The following is a 15,273-nucleotide window of genomic DNA, read 5'->3' as shown; positions in this document are numbered from 1 at the left end:
TTTAAAATAATTTTTTTGGATAATGGAGAACAAGCCTGAAGATTTTCATCAGAGGCTTTGGTAAGTGCATGGGGAGAAGTAGCTGTCCCTTTTATGTTATCTCCAGGTGAGTCGAGTAGCCAACCCACTTAACAATAGCATTAGAATTCATAAGGAACCTGAGAAGGTGGAAGGCTGCTCAGAGGCAAACTAAGTTTGAGGCAAAGGCAGAGGACTATATTAGAGAATACAAATTAAGCAGTATACAACAGGCTGGATGGGGACCAAAAATCATCCATCATATGAAATGCAAGCAAGACGCTCAGATATAAGATAATAAAGGCAATATTCAGAAAATGTTAATATAAGTATACCACCTTCACATTACATTAGGGACAAGATTTGTCATTTGTAGACATTCTACAGATATTAGCCTGAGATTGAAACTGGTTAAGAATCACTCACTCAGACTTTTATTTTTATTTCCATCAACTCATGGAACTGGAACTCTTCATTCTATTCAAGATTGTTTCAAAACCTCCATAGAAGCCAAAAAAAAAAAAAAAAAGACTAAATTAGAAACATGGATTCATGTTTCTTACAAATGTGATCAGTTTCCTGTGTCTAGGGTTAAGGTCACTGTAATCCTTATGAACTAGTTTCTTAGAGTATTTCTTTTATTCTTTCAACATGTATTTATTGGGTACCCACTATGTGGAAGGCTCTGTGCTAGACAATGGGGGTACCAAAGTGGGGAAAAAAAAAAAATGAATTCTACCTGGGCTTCGGAGGGCTTACCTTCTAGAAGCTCCAGGCATATAGGATTTTTTTTCCCCCCACCTGCTACCGGGCTTCTAGTTTTGACTCTGACAAGAGCTGTGGGATTCTAGGAGGTTCCTCGTTAGGACTTGACTTTTAAAGTTCCAAGGTTCCTTCCTAAAAAGCATTAAAATTAGTCAAATGGCTCTTGAGTAAGGATATGTGAACTTTCCTGTATGTGAACTCTAGTATGGTACCTGCAATAGTGACGTAATGGCTTGTTAAACTTAATTTAAATGTCTCCAAATGTGGGAGCATGGTGCCATCTTGTGGACACTAGCGAGTAGTCCATGTATCCTACATACTGTGCAAGGGAAATCTCTCTGGTCCACTTAATAGGAGAATGGTTTTTATTAGCTACAACTATTAAACCATTTGTTACCTACTGGTATTGCCATAAGATTTATTAGACCAAGTGTCTTTCTCCTGGTGTTTGGGGAGCGAGTTGTTTGGTAGACATTCATGTATTATTCCAGACCACATGCATTGACAACCGTGAGAGCTGATTCATGCTCACTTTAAAAACATCAGAAATCTGGGATGATTTTAAGTCTCCCCAAAGGCAGAAGAATAAATCAGATATTTTTAAAGAACTTTCTAGTCTTCACGATTCTAATTAGAATTATGCCGTAATATAACAAAAAGTATGTTAACATATTATAATCCTGAAGAACGAAATAAAGAAGACATTGTGACCTTAATATTTTCTGAAATCTCAAGTATAGTGTGTGTGTCTCAGTGAAGACAATAGGGTTTCCTGGGAGTAGTAACTTTTTCCATTGCAAACTTACACTAAAAAGGTCCAAGGCACACTGCCCTTGTACTCTATCCTACACCTAGCTGTATAGAGACTCTAGATTAATCAGTGATGATAAACCAATCTCTTATAAGAGTAATACTATAGGAGATGATTTCCTCCCCCAAATACCAAGATCTATGGAGTAAGTTATCAGACCTTTTAGACATTTTGTAAATGCTTTAAAATAGAATAATAACATCTAATTCTTAGCCTGAGGCTGCAATATGATTTCAATACCAGTCACACTTACCCTGCATCTAGATGAACAGATTTTTATCTTGATGGAGTCCTTGGTGATATAACCTTGGTGTAGAGGCTTATGTTAGAAAAGGATAAGGTATCTGAAAGGATGTTTATTTCACACTGGAAAAAAATCAGATGACCCTTTTGTTAACACTTCTCCATTGCAAGAACAGACCACGAGGCTGTTTTTAACACTAAAGTATCTAAAATATCTAGTAGGCACCCTTGGAAAATAATGGACATTCTAGTGAAAGGGAATAGAGACCATACTAGTTTTATAGAACAATAGAACCCAGCACCTGAAATGCTACGAATTCTTATACACCAAAGCCTGAGTTCCCAGTAGTGGGCGCACTTCTAGGTGTCATTCAAACCTCCCCTTTGACCTAATACAGCCATTTCTCATTGTTCATACAAAACCTGTTCCATCTGACAACCATTTCACTGCTGTCAGGCCTGCCTGTTTTTTCCTCACTGGTATCTTCAATCCACATTCCATCACTGAATGTATTTCACAGTCTCTGCACCTTTTCCATTCTCTAGATTCTTCCCTGTTTCCCCCAATTTCAGATATTTTAAAAGGGACTATGGACGAGATTTTAAGACTTGAGTAGGAAAAGGAGCCCCAGGAAGTTGGACACCCTGTGTGGAGCTGCTGGTGCCCACACCATGGGATGTAAACATGCTTACCACAGCAGATTGACACGCGGTGCGTGTCAGGGTCTCCTCTTGCGTTGTTTCTTTGAGGCACAGGTTTTACACCTCGGTGATTACTTTTGTTATACTGGTGTTGTGATAAACTATGTCTGCTACAGTCCCTTCACTGTAGGCACATTTCCTTTTATTATCTTTTTCCTTTTTTTCAGGGGGTGTACAGTATGATCAAAATCACATTATCCTCAACACTGCCGGCAAAGAGAAGTTAACACAAGTATGGGAAGCCATGGTCCTATAAACCTGAATAACGAATGTAGGAGGAATATTTCTGGAGGTCTTCCAGCTACGTTAAAAAAAAAAAAAAAGACTGCTGACAGAAGAGCCGAGAGGAAAGTAGATATACTCCTGCAGGAACTCTAAATTCACTCCTGAATCTTACTGCCAGGACCAGGACAACTGCCTCATCTTTTCAAAAGACTGTAATAGTTTTAGCCATTAGTTTGTCCTTCTTTCATTTCCTGTCTTCATTTCCTTTCAGCAGCTGCTGAAACAGGTTGCCTCATTAGCAGCTTTTGGGTGGTTTTTTTTGTTGTTGTTTTTTTAATATTTTATCAAGATGTTAAGACTACATACATTTTAAATTCCTTCCAAAGATAGTGACAGGATAGAACAGGTACAAGTTTACTGACTTTGTACCTACAAACCTACAAATCCCTTACATTTTAACGGGAAGGATAAAAGCTTAGGATTGTAAGGTAGAAACTGTTTAGCATCTGAGAAGAATAACGTATCAGGCCTGTGGTTCTGGCCTTTGACCTTCTGTTTTCTGAAATCATTACTTATGCTGTATAGCAAAGTGGGGAAAGCCTTATATATTCAGACATATTTTAAGGAACTGAATAAGTATAAACAAAATACTATTTTCAGTTAATGTTAAAAATTAGTCAATTTACTGTAGGCAAGATTTCATGTCCGTGTCTGCTTACATTTATTAGAAGGATTTGGATAATTTTAACTCACCCATGGGCTGCCCTAGAATGTCACAAATGAGTATTATTTAATGATTTTCTTACAGATGCTACTGGAACGGTATTACCATGACCTAATTTATTAGCCCATCCTCACTCATCTACAACTAGTTGTAAAGCAACACTATACAGTGCTCTACTGAACTCAGATCTTTAGCCTAATTTCCTGCCCTCCTATCCTGCTGCGTTGGCATGAGGCCTGCATGGGGCTACCTTACCTGTATTGTTTCACAGCCATGTCCCTGGGACAGCCTCGGGTCATTGCAGCCCCTGTGGTCACTCCTGGTAGCAGAAACTAGAGGTGTGGAAAGCTCAAGAGGGATGACCAGCAATTCTCCCCCAAAAGCAAAGGAAAGGAGGCTTTAAGTGATACTTGGTCAAATCTTAGAACTCTGAAAACCCTACAATGCAGCAAGCATTTCGATGAAAGTTGAAAATGTTTAACTGCTGACAATATACTGCCCAGATGGTGCTGTTCAAACAGCGCATACTTGTTTTGAACAAAACTGCTAATCATTCCTTGAAAACACTCTTCTTCTTGTCCTCATTTCATTGTCCTCGTCACTGAATGCAGGTGCTCTTGTCACAGGAAGAACAAACTGTGTTTCCTTTTCATCTGTTCCAGTGTTTCCGATTCTAACATGTTGATCCTTGCTGGAGTCTGTGGTTAGCATGGTCATCAGAGTACTATCTTAGGTTTTAAAGTAATGTTTATACATGTCCAACAGTAGCCAACATGTCTGTTTTGTTCTCAGATGTATAACTCTGATTTTAGGCCTTTGTACATCTCATTACAGAATGGTGGGGGAAGACATTATATAGTAGCCTGTGTTGAATTTATCTCTTGAATAAACTTGTTTCTGATTAATTGTATTGATGAAATCTGATAGAGTCCTTTCAGTAGCCTTCATAACATTTCAAAGAGAGTCAGCTGGCAGATTAGAAACAAATGTCTGACTGATTAAGACAAGGCGAGTTTCAGTAGTGCCGGAATAATGGCAGAGAAAGGTTAGCTGACTACCCTCTTTCTAGACTCAGTGGTGAAAGTGTGCACTGCACCTTTCTGAGCAGACATGAGGGTGAGGTCCTACCTTAAGAGTTTCGCCCCTCACCACAGCCCTCAAGGGAAAAGAGCTGAGGCTGTCCAGATGGAAGTCAGAAGTGGCTGTATTCACAACTTTAAAAATTCTTCTGAGATAAATTTATAGTGGTGAGACCAGTCATTCTAGAGAAAAGACCTCATCCAATACACTACCAAATGAGTGTCTACCAGTAATAAACCAAGTAAAAAGTTACTCAAATAGGTCTACATCAAATGCTAAATTCAAGCATCTAGGGTGCAGTAATGAGGATGAGTAAAACAGGAAATAAACACTCAAATGAATGAAGGGCACAGACTAGAAATTCAAAAGTTGCAATAGGCTTACTGGTGAGATACCTAACTGCAGGCATTTGAGGTCAGAAACTGGAGAACTTTGGGCCCCAAAGGAATGGTGGTAATTCCCATGGAAAAGTCCTGAGAAGCACGTTTCACTTGTTGAAGGAAGCCTAGCCCTTATGCAAAATGTAAGGGTTTTAAAATGTTAGAAACTTTATATCACCTTTCAATTTCTAAGAGTAAACCACCAAATCACTGGACAGATTTTTATACACGACCCTAAGAGGTTCAGAACTTTGAGGGCTCTTATGACCACATTAGAGCAGGAAAATAAAAAATCAAAGGAAACCTTAGCCAGTTAGAAAAAAAGTGCTCAGTGATGAATCTAAGAAGGAACTAGCTATAAGTAAGCTCTTCATGCTGCCACCCATCCATATGCCCAAAAGTCTTATTAGTATCTCACAAACACTAAGATAAGTTTGAGCTACTAGGACAGAAGGTGCCGTAACAATTTGCAAATCTGGTGTGAACGAACAGCTTGAAAAAACAATATGCAATTTTTACTGACTTTATAGACAAGTCCAAGTACGGCTATTTTCATATCATGTCTTACTTGTGCATCCCTTGTGCTTGGCACAGAAGACAGACCTCTCAGCAAACAGGAACGCAGGGATGTGTCAGGGACAGGTTATGCCAGAAAACACTCTGGGCAGGGCAGGGCGATGAGCAGAGGGTGGTAGTGTGGCTATAAACTCAATGTCTGTGCTCAGTTCAGAAGACAGGAAATTACTGGCAAGAGGTGTTTGTATTTTTTGGGGGGTGGGGGGGAGTGCCCACACTTACCAAATAAGAGAGCCAATAATCACCAAACTATTTATTTAAATGACATTAATTACAGTCTTTCCTCGTGCGTGTCCTCTTTCTACCTTCAGAAAGGCTTCTGGAACTTTAGAAAAAGGAAAGGTTTTTTCAATAACTGGCTGAATCTGTAAAACACAAGAAGAGATTGGCTGGTGGGTAAGAAAGCCTGCATCTACAGAGGCAGACAATGTCTGTAACTCGCTTCCTCAGACAGACCCCGTCTCCTTCAGGTCTGCCTTGTACATCCAAGTTAGGAGCTCACCGCCAGGCCATGGCTGCTGTGAATGCTGCCCTCACTCCTGTCTGCTCGTCCTCTCGGTAAGGTAGCCCAACTCTGCCATTGCTCAATCTAACTTCTGTTCTATCCTGGTCATGTCACTTGCCTACTCAGAACGCTTCATTAGCTTCCAAGCCCAGCATTCAAAGGCTACCACCATCCCAACCTCAGCCATCAGGTGGACCCCACACTTCACCAAAATGATCTGCTTGTCACTACCTGAACAGAGTATGTTTATGCCTCTTTGTGAATTCTACCACCCTTCCTGCCCAGGTCTCACATTGCCCTTCCTGACCTCCCGGTCTGCAGTGTGTTCTCTCTCTGAACTGCTACAGGACCCACGCAGCCCTCTTCACATACTGCTCATTACAGCTGCGTATATATCTCAGCCACCCTGCTGTGTATGGTAAATAATAAAAGGGGTGTCCCAAGGTTCTTGCTGTATATGTCCCTGTGGCCCCCTCACAGGCATTGTACAGAATGAGGACAGATTTTTTTGTTTTAATTTGTTAAATATTTGGCATATCTACTCAACCAGAGCTTAGAGTACCTGTGATATAGGCCACCTCTTTGGTATCCCTCACGACACCCAACACAATGCTAGGCATGTGGCAGGAGCTTAATAATTATCCCTTACAATCTATGACAAAGGGAACAAGAATATACAATGGAGTAAAGGCAGTCTCTTTAATGAATAGTGTTGAGAAAATTGGACAAATACATGGAAAACAAGAGAAACTAGACCACTTCCTTATACCATATACAAGAATAAACTCAAAATAGATTAAAGATTTAAATGTAAGATCTAAAACCATAAAATTCCTAGAATAAAACAGAGTAAACTATCTGGCATCGCTTTTAGCAATATTTTTTTGGATATATCTCCTCAAGCAAGAGAAACAAAAGAAAAAAATAAACCAATGGCACTACATCAAACTAAAAAGATTTTGCACAGCTAAGGAAACTATCAACAAAACAAAAGACAACCTACTGAATGAGAGAAGATATTCACCAATGATATAGCCAATAAGAGGTTAATATCAAAAATATATAAGAAACTCAAACAACACCAAAAAAACCGAACAATCCAATTAAAAAATGGGCAGAGGACCTGACTAGACATTTCTTCAAAGAGGAAATACAGATGGCCAACACACATAGGAAAAGATGCTCAATATCATTTATCATCAAGGAAATGTAAATTAAAACCACAATGAGTTATCTATCACCTCATACCTGTCAGAATGGCTATTGTTAACAAATCAACAAACAAGTGTTGGCGATGATGTGGAGAAAAGGGAACCCTCATGCTCTGTTGGTGGGATTGCAAATTTGTGCAGTCACTATGGAAAACAGTATAGAGGTTCTTCAAAAAATTAAAAATAGAACTACCATGTGACCTAGCAATTCCACTTCTGGGTTTTATCCAAAGAAATCCAAAACAGTAATTTGAAAAGATATATGCACCTCTGTGTTCACTGCAGCATTATTTACAACAGCCAAGATATGGCTATTCATTCATCGATGATGAACAAAAAAAGATGTGGTACATATATACAATGGAACATTACTCATCCATAAAAAAAGAATGAAGTCCTGCCATTTGAGACAACATAGATGGACTTAGAGGGTATTAAGCAAAATGAAAAAAGTCATACAGATAAATACAAATACCATATGATTTCACTTATATGTGGAATCTAAAAAACTAAATAAAGAACAAGCAAAATGGAAACAGACTAATAGATACAGAGAACGACTGATGGTCACCGGATGGGAGGGGGGTTGGAAGGCTGGATGAAAAAGCAAGGGATTAAGAAGTACAAAATGGCAGTTATAAAAATAGTTACAGGGATGTAAAGTACAGCATAAGGAATACAGTCAATAATAATGTAGTAACTTATGGTATCAGATGGGTACTAGACCTATTGGAGTGATTATTTCATAAGTTACATAAATGTTGTACGCTTGAAAATAATATAATGTTGTAAGTCAATTGTAATTGAAAAATAAAAAAAATATTTTTAAAGAGAATACAAAAAAATAAAAGACACAGTTAATTAAAAAAATAGTTTTTTAAAGGTTACTTAGATGAAAACCAGTGAGACAATTGGGAAGCAATTATGTGGGCAATCCAGGCTTCAGGAGAACTTGTATCAGGCTGGAACTGCCCTGGGAGACTGCTAAACAACAGAGCAGCTGGTTAGAATTTACAGGAAAGCCACCTCATAAATGCTGGAACGCTGCTGGTTCTTTTTGCCATACTATTCATTAGTACTGCCAGCAATCTCCTTCTGAAACTAGGTCCCAGTTAATACCCTCTCTCCTCATGCTGAACTCTTTCTTTTCAAAACTTCAAGCAAAATCAATAATTATCCACTGGGTATTTTAGTGGGCTACCTCCCATAGTTCCACAGTCAGGGATAAGTTGTCAGAAGGCATAAGCCAACATATGTTTTATGACACTTTTACAAGAGGAAGATGTGTTCTTGTGGTTTTCAGATACATCCAATGTACCTTTCTCTTGTGTGAATTTCACAGCTCAGCCCAGAAGAGAATCTCAGACTCTAAAAATTCCTTCTCCAAAAAGCTGAACATTCTTTTGTACCCTCAAATCACAATAAGCTCATAATAAAAGTAACAGCTAGCACATATTGTCTTCACTGTGACAGGCACACTTCTATATATTTTACCTTATTTAATCCTTATATAATTACCTTATTAGGTAGGCACTACTATTACTCCCATTTTACAGATGAAGAAACTAAGGCACAGAGTTAAGTAAATTGTCCAATGTTACGCAACTGCCAAGTGATAAGGCAGGATTCAATCTGGTACCAGAGTAGGTGCTCTCACCGCTATACACTGAGCCTTTCATATATCATTGGCTGCTTTCTACGTCTACTCCTGAAGTCTTAGGGGAAAGGAAGGTAGCCAAGGATTATGATTTATCACAGCCTGCATCTTGGCCGGACTGCCTTGCACTAAGGCACCATGCCAGCTGAGGATCCAGTCTCCAAGCCCTGTGTCCAGGCCACCGAGATGGCAGATGTTAGTACATATGCCGCCACTCCCATCTGCACCTATGGAGGGCACGACTGATTAGTAACCATGGTTCTTCCTAGCAAACTGAGCGTGACCTTAAAATCTTTCCCAACACTGCAGGCACTATGCATAGATTTGAGCTGTCTTGTTAAACGAAACCTATTTGCCGTCTCTGCTAAAAGAATCGAATGTATTAAAGCTGCGTCCTGTATGTCCTGCATGAAAACTCCTAAGCCCACTACAATCTTTAGAGCTCCTGGGACACTGTTTTCTGGATACTGATTACCTGAAAAGAAATCACCTGAATGCATGTTTAAAATGCAGAGCCCTTGGCCTCCTGTTAGAACAGCTAAATCAGAATCTTTAGGGGTGGGGACAATGCATTTTAAATAAGCTTCCCCGGTGAGTTTTCCACACACCAGTGTGGGAATCACTGCAGCCTTTTGCCCAACTCTTCGGGTCTCTGAGAATCATATACATATTTATTCTTTCCACAAAAGCTGTGTGTCTTCTAAGTGCGAGGCACTGATCCAGAGCAGGTACACAAAACAGGCACCTGAGAGATAAATCAAGAAAAAAAGGAGGTAATAACATCAACTCGTCGTTGAGGACTAGACACCGGTAACAAAACCAACACAACAGCAGTGTTACCAGAGGTCACAAAGGAACCATAGCTCCACCTGCTCAACTGCAGATGAACTGCCTCGGCTCATCTAGCTATGTTCACTTTGGATCTCTGACTGGAGAGGCAGATCCGGAACTGATGACACAGGCAGCCCACAGTGACTGCACACTTTAATCTAGCTGGTCAGGCCTATTGTGGTGAATAACCCCAGAAGGCTGACTGTGGCATAAAGAGTCATTCAGCTCTTCCCATAAGTGACAATGAAAAAAAAGGCTTTCGATTAACAAGCAGGCAAATGCCACTGTTGGCTGAATATGTGACAGCAAATGGAGATTAACTGGATAATGAGGCAGTGTCTGCATACAGCCTCACATCAGACCTACAATGCTTGTTTGTTATGGACAAAAGGGATCAGAGTAAAAACCCAAAGAGGGGAAAGAAAGGTGACTCATAGTGAGGTGGGAACATTTATGTGATGACACTGCTATAGTCCACCCAGCACAGGGAGCCCTGTTATAAAGCGGGTGGGCTCAACAGACTTCCCGCTACTCACGGGGCTCACAGCTGACTGGGAGATGCCCATGGCAGCAGCACTCATTCCAGTCTTGGATCCAAATTTGGGATCTCCTGCTCATACCTCACCTTCCTTAAACAAAGGCTATAGAAAGCCAGGGCCCAGGGTTTGGCACTTGGTGCCTAACATCCCTTCTATGAGAACACAGGGACAATGGGAACCTCAACCACAGGCTGAGGCCTGAGAATATCGATGATTATCAGCTGATGGGCAAGCCTCCTTACTCTGAGGCAGAAACCCTCTCTGCCCCCGGAGAGGAAGAGGAAAGAAAAACCCTCTCACTGCAACAGCACAGGAGAGCCGGTGGAGCAAGGGCATCATCCACACAGGCATGGCAGTAAGCAGAGAGCTTTCTCCTCAATTCCCATTTTCCCAGCTCTACTCATCTATGAGTAGAGCTTTTAAGGGATCTAAATATCTGAGTGAGCCTGTTTGATAAGAGTAGAAAACCGAACTGCAAGTGGTTAAGTGCTAAGTACAAGGTCAGAGCTGTCAGCAGAGGAGCCAAAGTCAGAGTCCCGGACTTCCAATTTCATTACTGCACGGCATGAGTGCAGTGTGGGGAGGGAAGCTCGAGTCAGTCTGCCCACCTCTTCCCCAAACCCTTGGCCTCAGTGTCCAATGGGAATAGAAACCACAGGTCTCAGAAAGTGGGACGTGTGAGAAAAGAAGGATGAATGACAGACACCAAGGAAGACCTAAGGTCTCCTGGCATGAGTCTAAGTACACACACCTGTGGACAGAAACTAGGGACCCACACTGGGCAGCAGGACCACAGTTCTAGCACTACTTCCTGAACAGGTATGGCCCTGACCTCTGTGATAGGATCAATATTTCCACAGTCGGGGTAAAGGGGAAGAAGGGAACTTAAACTAAGGAGATATAAAGTAGACAAAAGGGAGAGATGAGCTTTGCTTGGATTTGCTATTTCTGAAACTTCCTGCCCCAGACGGAAAACTCAAAGCTGGAAGATTGGTGGTGAGATGGCGGGAGGGATGGGGGTACTCTATAAGGGAGTAAACGTGCCCATTTTGGAAAGCACCCAGGACTTGTCCCTAGGTCCCCCTGAAAAAAGGTACTCCTTCTTGACAGAAGGAATAAGGAGAAATTTGGCCTACATTTCTCCATAGAAACAATTTCAGTAACATAAGAAAAACTTCAGTAGCATCAAGGCTGTGAGATCCATGAAGTACCTGCCATATCTGGCAAGATAACTCTCTTCTAGTGGTCTGAAAAATTCAATCCCTCGTTATTATATTCTTTTTATGGAGGAAAAAAATCCAGTTGGAAATAAGGAGTTTAAAGTTTTGGAATGTAATTCATTGCTTAAACTAGAGCCTGGCTATCCCAAAGCGGGTCTAGAAACTAGTACTTTTTTCTCTAAAGCTTCACTTTCCAATATGGTAACCCTTAACCATATGTGGCTATTTTAATTTAAATTAATAAAAAGTAAATAAAATATGCAAAGAAACAAACTCAAAAGAATGAAAGAGTACAAAGAAAAATCTCCCTCTCATAATTGATCCCCAGCCATCTAGTTTCCCTCCTAAGGGACAACCATATTTCAAATTTCTTTCAAAGCTTTTAAGGTAGCCAGAATAATGTGCCCCAAAGATGTCCACACCCTAATCCCCAAAACTTGAGAGTAGGATAACTGACACTGCAAAAGGGGCTTTGCAGATGGGATTAAGTTCGAGATCTTGAGATGGGGTGATTATCTGAGTGCGCCCAATGTAATCACAAGAGCCATTATGGGGGGAGGCGGCGGGGGTAGTCAAAAAGAGAGATATGATGATGGAAGCAGGGGTCTAATTGATGCGCGGCCACAGGCCAAGGAATACAGGTAGCCTCGAGAAGCTGGAGAAGGCAAGGAACAGATTACCCTCCATACAGCCTGTCTCCAGGGCCACACAGTCCTGCTGACCTGTTTGGGACTTCTGACCTCCAGATCTATAAGATAATAAGTCTGTGTTGTTTTAAGCCAAAACATTTATGGTAACTAGTCACAGCAGCAATAGGAAACTAATACATGCATATATAGGTAAGTATATATAAATATTTTCCCTCAAAGCACTGTCATTCTTATCAGTGGCTGACTATGGTCTAAAGACTCTGCCTCACCACCTCCTCTCAGTCATAAAAGATACTGAGAAATTCAAGAAGAGAATTTCGTAGCTAGAATTCAAATTCCACCTATCTCATGTTTAGATGAGTAAGCAAGCAGAAAACAATGAAGGTTCTATGAGGAACTTATTATTTTAACTATTATTGCCTCAATCTTAAAGGCAGCAAAGGGTGGTAGACGAACTGTCCTAGAGGCCAAGAGACCTGGACCCTGTCTAGCTGTGTGACCTAGAACATGTCATTTAATCTCTTAGGGCCTCTATCTCTCCAAATGTGACACAATGGCAGGATGGGGAGTGGGGGGACACAAAGACAGTAAACTAGATAAGTGCTAGGTTTTCCTGTTTCTAATCTTTGAGTATGCTAATCAATGACATATGTTTGGTCTGAATATAATTTCTGCTATTGACCTCCTACCCCCACCAAAAGAAAGTTTGCTAAATAGTATAAAAACAGGAAATATTAATCGTGCTTAAAAGAAAATGCCAATAAACTATAGGTACAAGGCACAATTTTAGTAGCGGCCCATTATACTCAATGTGCTAATTGTAAATCATTCTTTATATCAGCCTACTGATACATAGAACATCTTTGGAATACCCAAGAAGCTGGTAACACTGGTTGTTTCTGACAGGGAGAATCTCAATGACTGAGGAACAGGAGTCAAAGGAAGATTTTGTGAAATTACTTTTTCTACCTTTTAAATTTTGAATGCTATAAATGTATACCTATTCAAAAACTTAAAGTATTTTAAAAGAGTAGGCTTGTTTGGTCCATAGCTTTATACTGTCAAAAAATAACTACAGCTCCTCTATCAGATACCTGCTAATTAGATCCATTAAGCATTCAGCCAAAGCTTGGAAGAATTTCAATGTCCTTGTCCAATTTAACATTCTTACTAACCACACAATATGTAAGTAGATCTGTTCTGTAATCCTTTCCAATTTTCAAGTGTAGACAGTTAATGACCTGTCTCACCCACAAAGCAAAAGGGTGCACAACAAGACAGCTGACCTCATCATGGCATCCAAAAATGTTGCATATCAACTTCCATAGTCCTAGAGCCCTTCACTGTCAGAAATTACTCTGGAGCTCAAATAACCCTGGTCAGGAAAGAGGAGGATCAAAGGCCAAACGGACATTTCCTCCCTCCCCCACATCGAGGCCACTTCAAGGGCACCTTTATTTCTATCATGTCCTCTTTTAGCCATCCTACCAGTCATCTGCCAAAAATAATAGGTACATATACACAAGTCCCCTCTCTTCTGTTTCGTAAATAGTAACTTCAAAGTAGAGAGAGAATCACAGTATTTTGAATACAAAACAGCAGTGGTAAGCACATGGACAGACTGGAGCAGATATCAGGACAAGAACAATTGTGTGGTGGACTTCTCTAATAACAGGGCACCAAATACATGAAGCACTATGTAGAACTATGGGCCAAATTATTTGTCAATAGTTCATTCCTTTCTTCTTAGAAATAAGCATCCTGCGGGATATGGGAAAAAGCCTACAAAGAGGCTCTTACACACAGTCATAATAAGGCTGAGCTGCTGTCTACCCAGTACACATCAAGACTCAGAAGTCTGAGAAAAGACATGCAAACTTGAAACCAAAAAAATGGGGAAAGAGTAGCAGGCCCTTTCTATCACATAGTCCCTTGGCTGTAATAGGAAAAAAAAAAAAAAAAACTACACTAAAAGCAGTCAGTAGGTCCTAAAAATGTTCCATTCCAAAACTGCAATGGAAAAATGAAATGAGCCAGCAGGAGACAGGTGCCAGCAAAAGAAAGCCCATCGCAAAGGGTTCTTTTTCAAGTGGTTTTGCATGGATCATGTGGTGGTAATGTGGGCCCAGCTCCAATCCCTTTCCCTGCCCGCTGTAAAATGACAAGGATAAGACAACTTAAGCTGAAGTCCCAGATCAGTCTCAAGCACAAAGAATGCAGCTGTATGGTGGAGAGGGAAAAATACAGAAGAGGGAAAAGCACGAGGCTGGGAGTCAGGAAATGGAAGTTCTGGTTCCAATACTGCAAATTTGAGCATGTCTCGTTATCTTTGAGCCAGTCTTCTCATCTATAAAATGAGAATCATTTTATCTATGCTCTCTTATAACATTCTAAGGTATATAAGGTTCTCTATCCTATAATTCCATATAATCTCTCAATAAAGTCCTAAATATCAGCACCAGTATATGAGTTTGCCTTCTAGGTTATTCCTCCTGAGATGGAATGTCAAGGCTATTAAGACAATGTAAGAACCCAAATAAGTGGGCAGTAGATGAGGAGCCTTTCAACCCCAGCATCACTGAAAGGCCTTTTGACAAACAAAAGGAAATGACCAGACTATAAGGAGCAGTCCTTCTCCACAAAGATCACTGTAGGACAGACATGAGTAGTCAGAAAACCAACCAGCTGTCTCTACACAATCTCTATCCATCCTTACCCACGTCCTACTCATTGACCCTCTCAGGCAAACCACTTATTTGCCCACAATGTTATTACAGCAGCCTGGGAAGAGGATTTCTGGAGACCTGACTTCTAGTCCAGTCCTCTTGGGATTTAGATTCCACAATGTTTGTTCTCCTTGCTCATCTGCAAATCTGCTCACCTCCAGAGCAGCCTCACACCCAGAATAAAGAAGCTCCAGAAGCAGTTCTATTATAAACTCATAAGTTTTACCCCACTTTGTTCAGACTACCTTCATGGTCCCTTCTTCTCGAGACCATCACCAAAATATTAGTAGCCCAGCTATAGATCCCAGCTCTGCTAATCACTAACCAAGTGTCCTTGGGAAAATCATATAACCTCTCTGGGCCAGCCTCTTCATCTATAAACCAATGGGATTGGACTAGACAGTGTATGC

At 40.6% G+C, this 15,273-nt stretch overlaps 2 protein-coding genes across 4 annotated transcripts in view; one reads left to right on the top strand and one right to left on the bottom strand.

Annotated features, from left to right (window-relative positions):
• The window catches only part of CRYBG1 (crystallin beta-gamma domain containing 1), a 52,076-nt gene extending 47,678 nt beyond the window's left edge, over window positions 1–4,398 (top strand). Inside the window, exon 19 of the mRNA XM_023530958.1 lies at window positions 2,707–4,398. Within this exon, the coding sequence (XP_023386726.1) occupies window positions 2,707–2,795 (89 nt within the window). The 3' untranslated portion in view covers window positions 2,796–4,398. The remainder of the gene's footprint in view (window positions 1–2,706) is intronic.
• Window positions 4,399–5,762: 1,364 nt separating this feature from the next.
• The window catches only part of RTN4IP1 (reticulon 4 interacting protein 1), a 45,947-nt gene continuing 36,436 nt past the window's right edge, over window positions 5,763–15,273 (bottom strand). For all 3 annotated transcript variants that reach the window (XM_011360698.2, XM_011360699.2, XM_023530926.1), the window contains one exon: window positions 5,763–5,889. In XM_011360698.2, the coding sequence (XP_011359000.1) occupies window positions 5,782–5,889 (108 nt within the window). In that variant the 3' untranslated portion in view covers window positions 5,763–5,781. The remainder of the gene's footprint in view (window positions 5,890–15,273) is intronic.

This window comes from Pteropus vampyrus, unplaced genomic scaffold, assembly GCF_000151845.1.
Source record: "Pteropus vampyrus isolate Shadow unplaced genomic scaffold, Pvam_2.0 Scaffold58, whole genome shotgun sequence".
Classification (NCBI taxonomy): domain Eukaryota; kingdom Metazoa; phylum Chordata; class Mammalia; order Chiroptera; family Pteropodidae; genus Pteropus; species Pteropus vampyrus.
Note: the sequence above shows the minus strand (reverse complement) of the source record. Positions and strands in the feature narration are given on the sequence as shown.